The 11,494-nt window shown below is 41.0% G+C and overlaps 1 protein-coding gene across 1 annotated transcript in view; it reads left to right on the top strand.

Moving 5' to 3' along the window:
- Window positions 1–11,494, top strand: part of LOC103619698 (von Willebrand factor D and EGF domain-containing protein) — a 171,623-nt gene that overhangs the window by 49,641 nt on the left and 110,488 nt on the right. The window contains exons 5-6 of the mRNA XM_017740262.1: window positions 7,236–7,325; window positions 8,567–8,702. Of these exons, the coding sequence (XP_017595751.1) occupies window positions 7,236–7,325; window positions 8,567–8,702 (226 nt within the window). The remainder of the gene's footprint in view (window positions 1–7,235; window positions 7,326–8,566; window positions 8,703–11,494) is intronic.

Genomic DNA, 11,494 nt, shown 5'->3' on the forward strand with positions numbered 1-11,494 from the left:
TCTAATATCAGGGAATCCACCACTGCTGAGATTAGTCCAATGGATAACTGTTCTCATTGTGAAAAAAATGCTTTTTGTGTCTAATCAGAATTTTCCCTCATCTTTTCCATGTTACTACTTGTAAAAAGGGACTCTCCATCTTCTTTGTATCCACTCTTTAAAAACTGGAATATGGTGATGAGGTTTCCCCCGAGCCTTCTTTCATCAAGGCTGAATGAACTCAGTTCTCTCAGCCTTTCATCACACTGTGGCTTCCCAGGCCTTGGCTCATCTTTGTGACCCTTCTCTGGACCTTCTCCAGCCTGCCCACATGTTTTTGTGTAGTGGTGATCCAAAATGAACACAGTATTCCAGACGTGGTCTGAGAAATGCTGAGTGAGATTACGAGATCTTTAGCCAAGCTCAGAAATCTGACTGATGATGCCCTCACATGTTATAACATGGGGTAGATAATTCTGCCAGTTTAAGACAAGTTTGCATTATGAAGAGATATTCTCATCAAAATAATTTCACTTGCAATCACTTCAAATCTAGTTTTAACAATCCTGAGGGATTCAGAGAAAATAAGGTTCTGTTAACAAGTAGCATCACCAAATCTTTATAAGACTATTTTTATTACATTAAGTTTCCAGTAAGCCCTTCTTTGTCCTCTGCTGAAACGACGTGTTTAATTTAGTGGGTTTAGCGAGACTAAAATGTTCTCTTCCTTGTTAGATTTCTTTAAAGGTCTTCATGGTCTATTTGACTAATTATAATTATCCATAAATCATCTCGGGTGAAAACCAGGCGATGAAGCTTCAGCTGTAACTGAGAATTCAGTTTTACAGAATAAAGATTTTAAAAAAGCATTTCACTGTGTTTGCCATCCCAGTCTGGGTGTCTAACAGGAGTCAAAAAGGAGAAGACTCTCACCTCCAGTGCTGTAAATCTGAAGAAATTTAGCATTTTAGGGCCACCCGAGAGGAAAGGTGATGGCACTAAAAGGGGAACTAAACCCTGGGCACCAAACTCCTCCACACAGAGGCAATGGGTAACTCTCCCCTGCCCAAGAAAGATGTAGGTGGAAGAATATTCTCTCAGACAGCATTAAAGGGAGGCCAGATCCACACTGATAAAAGCTTCATGAGAGAGGAGGCAATAAATTAGAAGCACTTCCCAATACTTGCCCCCTTTTCCATTCAGAGCCCAGTGGTAGCTTCCCCAAGGCTGTGCACTGCCAGGGGGCACGAGGGGCATTCAAGGCATAATTTGTCCCCCAGGACATAGGATGTGCAGCATTTTGAAAACTCCTTGCTTTTTTTCAACCTTTTTGACTCATTATCTCTACCTGCCCAATAAGCTGCATTTGGGTCTCGACACATTCATGGCCTGAAATCAGCACCTTCTCTGTTCATTTCTCAACAAAAAACTACAGCCCAGCAAGACGATTTTTTTTTTTTTTTTTTTTACTTCACTTTTTGGGTGGTTGATGTCGATGCTACTCTTTGTCTGTAAAAAAGTCTCTAGGTAATAGGTCAGTCACATAATGGAATAGCTATTGATATATTTTAATACGCAGTCAAACCCTAGAGAAGAGCTGAGGTTTACCAGCCAGCATTCCTGAACTTGTATTGACTAAACAGCCAGTTATTTTTTAATAGCCATCATATGTCCTTTCTTCCCCCCATCTTTGGGCTCCAATTTTGTTATTTCAGACAGTAATGCTGGCAGCATAATGTTCATGAAACCATTGCAGTCTTAAATAAATCTATAACATGCCACTATTTCTCTATAAGCTCTGAAGGAAGCCTACTCCATCTGATATGAAAATCCTGGCATTCCTAAGCCTTATTTATGTGATAGTGACAGAGGTCATTTCATTCCTCGAGGCACAGCCATCTATAAATTATAGCAGCACACTGTGAGTAATGAGTTATGCTAAGAAAGAAAGGTGTTTGGAAGAAAACTGTTCAGATTTTGCTCGGCACAGCAATCCAAAAGTTCACATGGCGAGGAGCAATTGTCACCCTGCATAAACCATGGTGCTCACTGTAAAATAAGAATGTTTAAGCAAAACCAGCCTTTCTGAGCTCTGGGATAGAAGTGGCTGCTTTGCACAGCACTCTGCAACAGAAGGAGATTATGCCCCAGCATAAAGACAGCATATTATTACGTGAATATATAAAATAACTATTTTTCTCTCACAAGAGAAAGTGTGAAATTCCATAGGGTGGTTTGGATTGGAAGAGACCCCAAAGACCATCCAGTTCTAACCCCCACTCCATGGGCAGGGACACCTTCTGCTAGACCAGGTTGCTCCAAGCCCCACCCAAATTGGCCTTAAATACCTCCAGTGACAAGGCAAAAGTTCTGAACTGTCCTGTTGTTCCTGGTGCTGAACACAGCCCAATCTTGCAGAGCACTTATGCTTCATCTCTCAAGGAAATAGGACTTTTGTCTTACTGCCAGCACTTCTAAGAGATGTCCCAGCTCAGCTCAGGGGAGAGAACCAGCTCATACCAGATGATAGATCCAGTACAATTATTGCACTTAGATGGAAAATCCTGGGTATATGGGCTCATAAAGGTTAAATCATATTAAGTCTATATCTGTGTAAATACTCAAGCACTTAGAAGGCCATCTTGAAGATTTTCCCCTTCCCGTCTCCCAGAAATAGTAATCTTACAGACCCCCAGTCAGCACTGACCCTCAGCATCTCCTCTTTAGGGTCACTTCACACCCTTGGCTCAGCTCTCACTTCCCAGTTCAGAGGTCTGCATCAGCATCTAGACTCCAAAGTGACAAAGTGGCATTTCCCCTATTCAAGTACTAATCCCCTCCCAGCCACTGAACTTGCCAAAATCAACAACAGGAACAGGAGGACCTGCCTGTTTGTAGGTCACACCTGAGCTTACAATTTCTCTCTCAACCTTCAGGTAGAAAATGAGAAGCATGCCCACAGAAACAGAACTCTGGCTGAACTTGAACAGAGATTTTAAAGCAGAAAGGGTCAGAGGGTTGATGAGCAAAACTCTGCAGATGATAAAACACCTTGCTACTACCCTGGGAAAATTTCCTTCCTTAGCAGAATAATGACCTGGAGTCAGATTCCACACACTGCTTGGCCATTTGACAACTGGGAAGAGCTTCCTTCTTCCTGTACAGCGAGTAGCAAAGTGAGCAGAGCTGGACTTCCCACAGTGCCAGGTCACACAGCTGCACCTGCTCCCTCCCTTCTGCAGCCAACAGCCCCTCACAGTGAGTGATTTGTGTTCTAAAGCTAGAAGGTCTAGTTCATTAATTAAATCAGACAGATTCTCCCTACTTTCCCCTTCCTGCTAACCCTTCTGGAAAGCCTTCCCAGAGACTTTGTTCCTACCCCTTTCTACAAATACCTACAGCCAGATCATTTTCTCAAGCTAATAAGAACTATTTTTCTTTTCTTACAGCTTCCCCAGAAATGTCATCCTTCAGTTCTACTCATCCTTTGCTCTTTTCATCGAGGCTGTAAACCACAGCTCCCTCCCACACACACTTCCAGCTCCCAGCAGAGTGGTGACTCCAGGTTTTTCTGACCCCAGCCCATTAGTGTTTAATGGAGCAGGCAATGGCAGCTCCAGTGCCCTGACTGCTGTTGGGAGACACCTTTCACCTGGCATGGTGATTCCCTGCCCAGCCCTCCACCCACAAGCCAGGAGTGTTACCTGTAACTCTGAGCCTTGCAGCCCCAGCCTGCTGTCTGACATGGGTGATGTAGCTGTAGGAGGGTGGATCCAACCCCAGAGTTAATAATCACCCCCAGATCTGCACCTGCACCTTCCAGCAGCATCCAGATTTCCCTGCCCAGGGAATGGCCAGCAGCAGGTGACCCTAAATAGTTCCTTATGTTAGGAAGGCAGCTTCCCACAGCTAGTCTTTGTTAACTCAACCCCTTGTATGAGCACAGGGGGAGAGGCCGATGAGAGAGGAGATAGGGCAAAGCTGGGTCTGCTGGCAAATTTCTCCCTCCACGCCCTAGCCTGGACTCCCCACACTACATTCAGAATTAGTTAGAGGAAAAGGTGAAATCAATACATTATTATCATCAAAATAAGTAGAAACAACTGATTAGGAGGAAACTTGAATTCTGAAAGCTATGAGGAAAAATACCCACATTTTAATGTGCAAGTTATTAGGGAGAAATTTTCTGGAGATGATGACAGGTCCTAGGATTAAAATATTTTCCCAAATTGTGTCCCAGAGCCCCCTGACTCTCACCAAAGTAATGACTGAATTCTGCTTTTAGACAAAGAAGCTGCTCACGAGGTTCATGTCAAAATGGGTACAACTCTGAGTCCATGGAAGGGGGAAATCTTCTCCAACACACAGGAAAGGAGACAGTTCTTGGCTAAAAGAGCCTCTTTTGATACGAGTTTTGCGCCTAGAAGTAGTTTTCTGCCCTATGGGAAGTTTTGCCAGCACACAGGAAAAAGGAAGCATCCCATGATGGGAAGCAATCCAGTCATCCTGTCCAAGGGCACCTGTCCCTTTAAAGGAGATGATAAAAAAATAGAATTCAACTTTTTTTAACAGATCCAATGAGTTTGGGGAAACATACTTCCTAACTTGTCACGGCCATCAGCATACTGCTGTCAGTGGTGCTTTTATCTCTTTGCTTTAAAAAGGCTGCATCCTGAGATGGGTGTAGGGGGGGAAGAGAAAAAGAGAAAGAAAAATTTTATCACTGAAGTGGAGAAAAAAGAGTTAGTATTTAGCTGAAGGCAAAAAAACCTCCCCTCCTTGGAGTGACTATCATAATTATGTGACAAACTGTCAGCCTGTAGCTCAGTAGCTGATGAACTTATCTGCTGATTGTGAAGTGTACACCTAACAAGGAAGAGGCAATACAAGCAGAGGAATGATATAAAAGACAGAAATAAAATGTAAATTGTGATGGCTGTCCCTACATTTTGAATTTTTAAAGTTTGTGCTAACCTCCAAAAGTACTGAACATTGAGCTGGGGTAGACTGGTAGTCCATGGATATCTCAGTGTATCATCAGGGAGTAAATTTTTATTTGAGTGTTTGGTGCTTTATCAATAAAATATACCTCTAAAATATATATGAGAGGAAATACAACGAGACTGGGTACTGATATTTCCCAGAATATCACTTTGGGGAAGATCACCAGGCAATGCCTCTGTCAGTGCTGGGCATCCCTGTGCATGTCCCTGCTGCCTCTCACTGCAGCTCCCTCCCTGGCACAAACGCCCCTCATGCTGTGCTCAGAGGGAATCTCAGTGTGGATATTTTTTGTTAAAAGCACTGAAGCCAAAAGTGCAAACAGCCCAGTGAGTGCAAATACATCATCTGCAATGCGGGTGCATACGATCTGCTCAATGAGCTCTGCAAGGGGGTCAGTGCTATTTATTTTTTGGTAGAGGAAATCTGCATTATCTGAACCCTTTCTCTGTTGTCACCGCCTTGTCAGGTCCTGATTTTGCAGACTCTCCCTGTGGCAGCTGCAGGAGAAGCTGCAGGAGCATGATCAACACTCACTTTCTGCCTTCCCAGCATAGGAACTGTTTTGAAAAGTCTGTAAGCTGAACACGAGCCTTTAGGGAAGAATTGCAGATAATAAATATCTAATGATAACAGGGGCTTATTACCTTGAGGAGACAAGAACTTGCACTCCTTTGGGGGCAAACTGGATGACTATGAAATATCTGAGGAATTTTAACTGTAAGGTATCTTTGTGAGGTGTGATCTGTGTCTGTTTTTCCCCCAGTACACCCAGTATGACCTCAAGGCTTCCATCTTGTTAATGTAACAAATGACAGCATTTTCACTGGGCCAAACTGTCTGGAGCTGTCTGCAAAAGAGTGAGAAAAACTGGGAAAGCAGAAACATCCCAAAAGGCACATAAGCCTGGGACTGAGCTGAACTGGAAATAATCCACTTGAAGAGCACAGAAAACACTTGTTTTCCCCCACAGCCCTACAAACGACCCTGTATTGCCAGTGGAGAATTTCCGCTGTGCACAAAAGAGGTACAAAAGAAGATTCTTCAGTTTGGAGGAAACTCATGACCTCATGGTAACGAAGAGGCACTTTTAGGGTGCTAAAACAAATATTCCAGTCTTTTATGCAACTCATGCCCATATGACCACATGAATCTAGGGATATCCTGGTGTAGAACCTGTTTTGCAGGTAGTGGTCATGAGGGTCATGCCTTAACCAGCAGGTGAGAGCTACCAGCATCAGCATGGCCAGTGAGTGATGCTGGAAAATCCATCCGAAGGTGTTTGTCACAATGGAAAATAAATTGGATTGGCCCAGTTCTTCCTTGTGGGTTACTTGAGGCTTAAAAAAGGCAGCAGCTATAAATATGTCATCTGAGTATTTGGAATTTGACTTAATATGTCACAATCTGTTACTCCATTTCCAAGAAGACGACTAAAAAAATATTCAGAACTACAGTTTCAGAGTCTATTGTCATTTGCTTGAAGGAAAATTTCTGTATTTTAATCTTATGATCCTAGAAATGATTTTAGCAATTTGGTTTTTTTGAAACCAATGAAACATTAAGTTGGCAGATGGTGTGCGGGCTCAGCAGAGATAAAGGTAGTGTGGCTGTGCTAGGAATACAACATAAGTGTCCTGCTACATTGTATTTGGGGGAGTTTTTTGTTTGGGTGAATTTTCTTTTTTCTTTTTTAATGCAATATAAACCCTGTAGGCACATCTGCATCATCTTTTATAATACAATAAGGGAAAAAAAGGAGCTTCTCATATTGCTGACACAGTTTCTGAGGCTGGATGACTGTCAAACTAATTTAAATTTTAAAATAAAATGCTTACAATCGTGGTAATCATGGTACAGAGAGAAGATACTTGATCCAGTGGACAAACTGGATTCTGGGATCCCAAGAGCAAACGTCTGAATTCTAACATCTATGAACAATGTAATTCTTCCTTAGCAAAATGAGTTAAAATCACAAACCTGGAAGTTTAAAAACTGCAGAAGAAAACTCATCATAAGCATTCAGTGCTATTAGTTTTTGAGACAAAAGCCATGGTTCTTTGCTTATTAAATGCATCAAAAATTCTTCCAAATCTCAACATTTACACATAAATATTCTCAAAGCCTAAATCCCCAAAATATATTTCAGCAGTAGAATGAAAGCTTAAAAACTCTTGAGCAACAGGAAGATGCATAATTAGATGAATGTTATTCAAGAAATGCTGTAGCACGTGCTGTTTATTTATTTATTACAGGTCGTTTGCACTGTCACAGCTTTTAGGAGGGGCACTCCTGAGCAGCAGTCACTGCCTGAGGACAGCAAAGCTTTCTATGCCGGGATTAAGGTAACACCCATGGCCCTGAGTCACTGACTAGGGAATATTTGAAAATCATGATGAAGACACATAAATCCTGATCATAATAAGCAGTGCTGTTTCGATGTTCACTTTGAGAAAATGGCTTTAGTTTGTCTGTAAAACACCCTGAAACAGCCACTGGCACCGTGTGCACGTGTGGACACTGATGTGCCACAAAGTAGGAGCAAAGCTACGTGTCCTAGTAAATGTGCACTGAAGAGCTCTGGGGCTTTTGTGTGATGGGAGGACACACCTACAAACCTGCAAAGATGCACCATTTCATTGTAACTGAGCCAGAACAAAGTGAAGATAAAAAAATAAACTTTTATCCATCATCTTGCTATGGGCAGGCATTATGAAACAGTTGCTGAAGATACATTCACACCAAATGTGAGGACCAGGACTAATCCCACTCAAGGATTAGGTTGTCAGCCTGGCAGTCCAGGAGATTTTGGGATGTTCTGAGTATCTGAGTGTCCTGCCTCCATGAATGGGGTCTGAAAAACCTGGTAGCCCATTCTGTGTAGAACAGTTTCTGAGGAATTTTTTTGAAGTGTCAGAATTTTCCAGAGAATGGAAATTCCCATTCCCGACTAGGCCTGAGTGCTGTCTCTGCTCTTTTCCCAGGACAATGGACAGACAGAAAAGGCACAACCCGAGCTCTCTCCCTGGTGCAGGGGTCCCCAAAGACGTAGTATTTTATGTGCAGAGCAATTCTTCTCCCTGACACAGCAGGGAAGGGAAACTGGTCAAAAATTGCACTTATTTTGCACCTGGCACAGACTACAAACCATGACCATGAGGTTATGCCAGACTTTATGCCATGGTATTTATCCTACGGCATTGGGATAAGAGCTCCTTTAAACCAGGGATATTAAAAATAAATAAATTCTACAGTATTATTCTCAGACTTAATAAAAGACTGCTTTGAGATTGGGAGATGAGAAGCAATTACACACTGTATGTGGAAACTGCAAACATTTTCTTAATTGCCAAAAATGTTAAAGTATGTTAACAGCAATTTTTCCTTGTAAAGCTGAAGATCATTATTGCAAAATTTATTATTATTAAGAAGTTTATGATAAAGATTATTATTATTTTATGAGTAATTATATATCTTCATAATTGATTAAAACCACTTAAAACTTCATATATGTCAGTGTTGCCTGATTAATCTGTCATCTCCCTTGCCTGTCAAAATTTTCTAAAAACTGTTTGCTTATTTCCAGTTTTTACCAGAATCACTAGAAATTGCAGAGGATGGCAAGGAACATGTTTTGACTGTCCTGAGCACGGTACCCATTGCCTGTCCTGGGCAGGATGATTCCTGTAAAATTACTTTGCAACTAACTACTGAGGACTTGGGTAAGAGTTTTACATATTGGCATCAAATCAATGGGATTAGTTTTTCCAGTATTTAAGTTACAATGAATTCTAATAGAAAATATAATATATAAATAATGTCAAAGGGCAGAAGCCGTAAAATCAGCAAACTAGGCCATATTTTTATCTGCAAAATAAAACAGCTGATAATATCAGACAGGTTTTTGAGGGAAAAAAACCCCAAACCCATAAATCTGACTAGCAATTACCTGAACAGAAGTCTGTTGAGATTTATAGATGAAATAACTGAGAGTAGAAGAACTTATCTTAAATTCCAGGAGCGTAAAATTCAAAAAAGGAATGTTCTTAGGTAGAATAATTTCATTAATTATCAATAAAAAGCTCCCCTGCAGATTTATTATTCAGTAAATGCGTAGTGAAGCCTTTTTTCTTTCTTTTGCTGGTTTATAATTTTTGTCTAACTTAATACAGAGGGAAAAAATCATTTTTCTGCTTCTATATTATTCTCTTTCTAAATGTTTAAGGCTTTTTTTTTATTTTATTAACTTGAAAACATTGACAATGTCAATGAGAAAACTCTTGCCCTTTTATTCAGTAAATGCTGTCTTCAGGTCAATCAGGTGGAATATCCTTCCTGCCTAAGGGTGGCACATATGTATTTACTTTCTGTTAGCACTAAAAAAACCACCCAAGCCTTTTTCTAACAAGTCACTTCTTTCTCTTCCATAAGTGACTCAATGAGAGAAATGTTTAGAGATAGGATTACAGCTGCAGTTTCTCTACCCACAAAAAGCCATCTCTAAAAAATGTTGGCAAAACCCAGATAGTTCCTGATGTTTTTCTCTTTTTAATTCCCTTTCCTAGCTCTCCTCACCACCAGCCAAGTGCTTACTTAGACAGAAGAAAAAAAAATAAATAAATGGTATCATAACACAATGATCTTAAATTGAGCAGCACCTTATGGTTCCAGCAGCTGTGTTGGCTCTCATACGTGGAGTACTTTGCATTTCTCCATGGCTCAGTGCTGCTCTGCTCTACATATTGCTCTTGGCTTAGGGTCTGTGCTGCTCCATCAGGAAAACATCTGCTGAGCTCATGGGAAGGGATTTCCTTGGACAGCGAGGCTCCCTCACACTCAGGGATTGAGGATGTTGGGCTGGTGTGTGGTGGGAAATCCCCACAGACCCCAAGTAACTCAGACACTGACTGCTCTGAGGACCAGATGGGAACTAGTCCCAGTCAAGGCCGTTTGTTTAACTCACATTTCCTCATTTTAACTCACATTGACCAAGGCTTTCAGGATCTCCCTGACACCGAGAGCATGGAGCTCTCACATGGGGAGGCTGAGCTCAGCACATCGGGCTGAGACTGACCCCTCACCGAGGTCTCCTCCAGTCCCACAGTGTGCACTTGACTGGAAGAAACAGGACTTGCAGAAGCAGCTCTATTTTCAAGCTGTCAATGGACTTGATGTGTTGGTGCCAAGACGTGCCGAGAGGAAGGCACAACTCATCCAATTAACTCATATTTGAAGGAAGTTGTCACTGAAGTGGAAAATTTCTGTTAGTTTCAATCAACTCATTTCTGCAGCTTAAGCTAAACCCAGCTCTAGCCCTTGGTTGCTCCATCCTGAGGCTATTTCCTCAGTTGACACTTGGGCTGTTATCTATTGAGCTACCTATATATACTTAATGCTGAGTATCTGCTGCTGGGTGTCTGCACAACCACGTTTGCTTTGAGCCTTTACTGTCTTTAGGGTCCATTAGTTTATTTGAAGGGACACTGCGGGCTTCTGAAAAATGTGTGCTGGCCACAGTGCTGGAAATTAAAAACAAAAACCATTTTAGCTGAGATTCGTTTATACAGAATAAATTAACTGACAAGCTGCTTGTCTGACTGAATCCATATAACTACACTGTTGTGCTAATTATGTAGGGAATAAGTGATAAGAAAGCTAATTACAAGCACAGAAATATCTCTCCAAGTTCAGACAATATCATAATGAATGCCAAGGCACAGCAGAGCCACTGGAGTTTGGCTTCTGTTAAGTTTATCGTTACTATTTTGACAAGATGATTTTCTTTGATTTTAAACTTTTGTTCTGGGTTGTGAGCACAGCTCAGGGGGCTGTAATGGCAATAACTATTCCTCATGGAAACCTCCAATTTAATTGAATCAAGAACCTTGAAAATGAGTCAGGACTTTTCTATAAGATGTGAGGAGAGGCAGCCTTTAAGGATTTGATATGAGAGATAATATGTCATTAATAACTGTAGATTTTAGTTCAGTTCCCATAGTACTGTACAGGGTTAATTTAAATTATATTTCATGAGATTTTTCCATAAGGGATAAGACACTGATTATTTGATTGTGTTAGAAATGCCATCTTAAAATACTTTAATGCCATCTCTATAAATTATTAAGCAAGACTACAAATGAGAAGAATTATATGAAAATCACTTATTTTAATATCAGAAAATCAATATTTTCATCTCAGATTAATTTTATAGCCACCATTTCTAGAATCTGATTCTTATAAGATGATAATTAGTGGTCTGGGACAGAAAACTAAACGTTCCTCAAAAAAGGCTGTACGTCCTGATATCAGCAGTGAGATTCTGACTGGCTTCAGCAGGGCCACAATTTCATTTTTCATCAGCCAAAGGATTCATGAAAGGTTGAGTGGCGTCTTGAGAAGCAAATACACACTGTATACAGTGCAGACCAGATGGCTCAGAACTAAATGCTATTGTAATTCAGTATGTGTAAGGGAAAACACACCTATGGAAATAAAAATTCAGGTTTGCCCTTTT

Source organism: Corvus brachyrhynchos, unplaced genomic scaffold (genome assembly GCF_000691975.1).
Source record: "Corvus brachyrhynchos isolate BGI_N302 unplaced genomic scaffold, ASM69197v1 scaffold126, whole genome shotgun sequence".
Lineage (NCBI taxonomy): Eukaryota > Metazoa > Chordata > Aves > Passeriformes > Corvidae > Corvus > Corvus brachyrhynchos.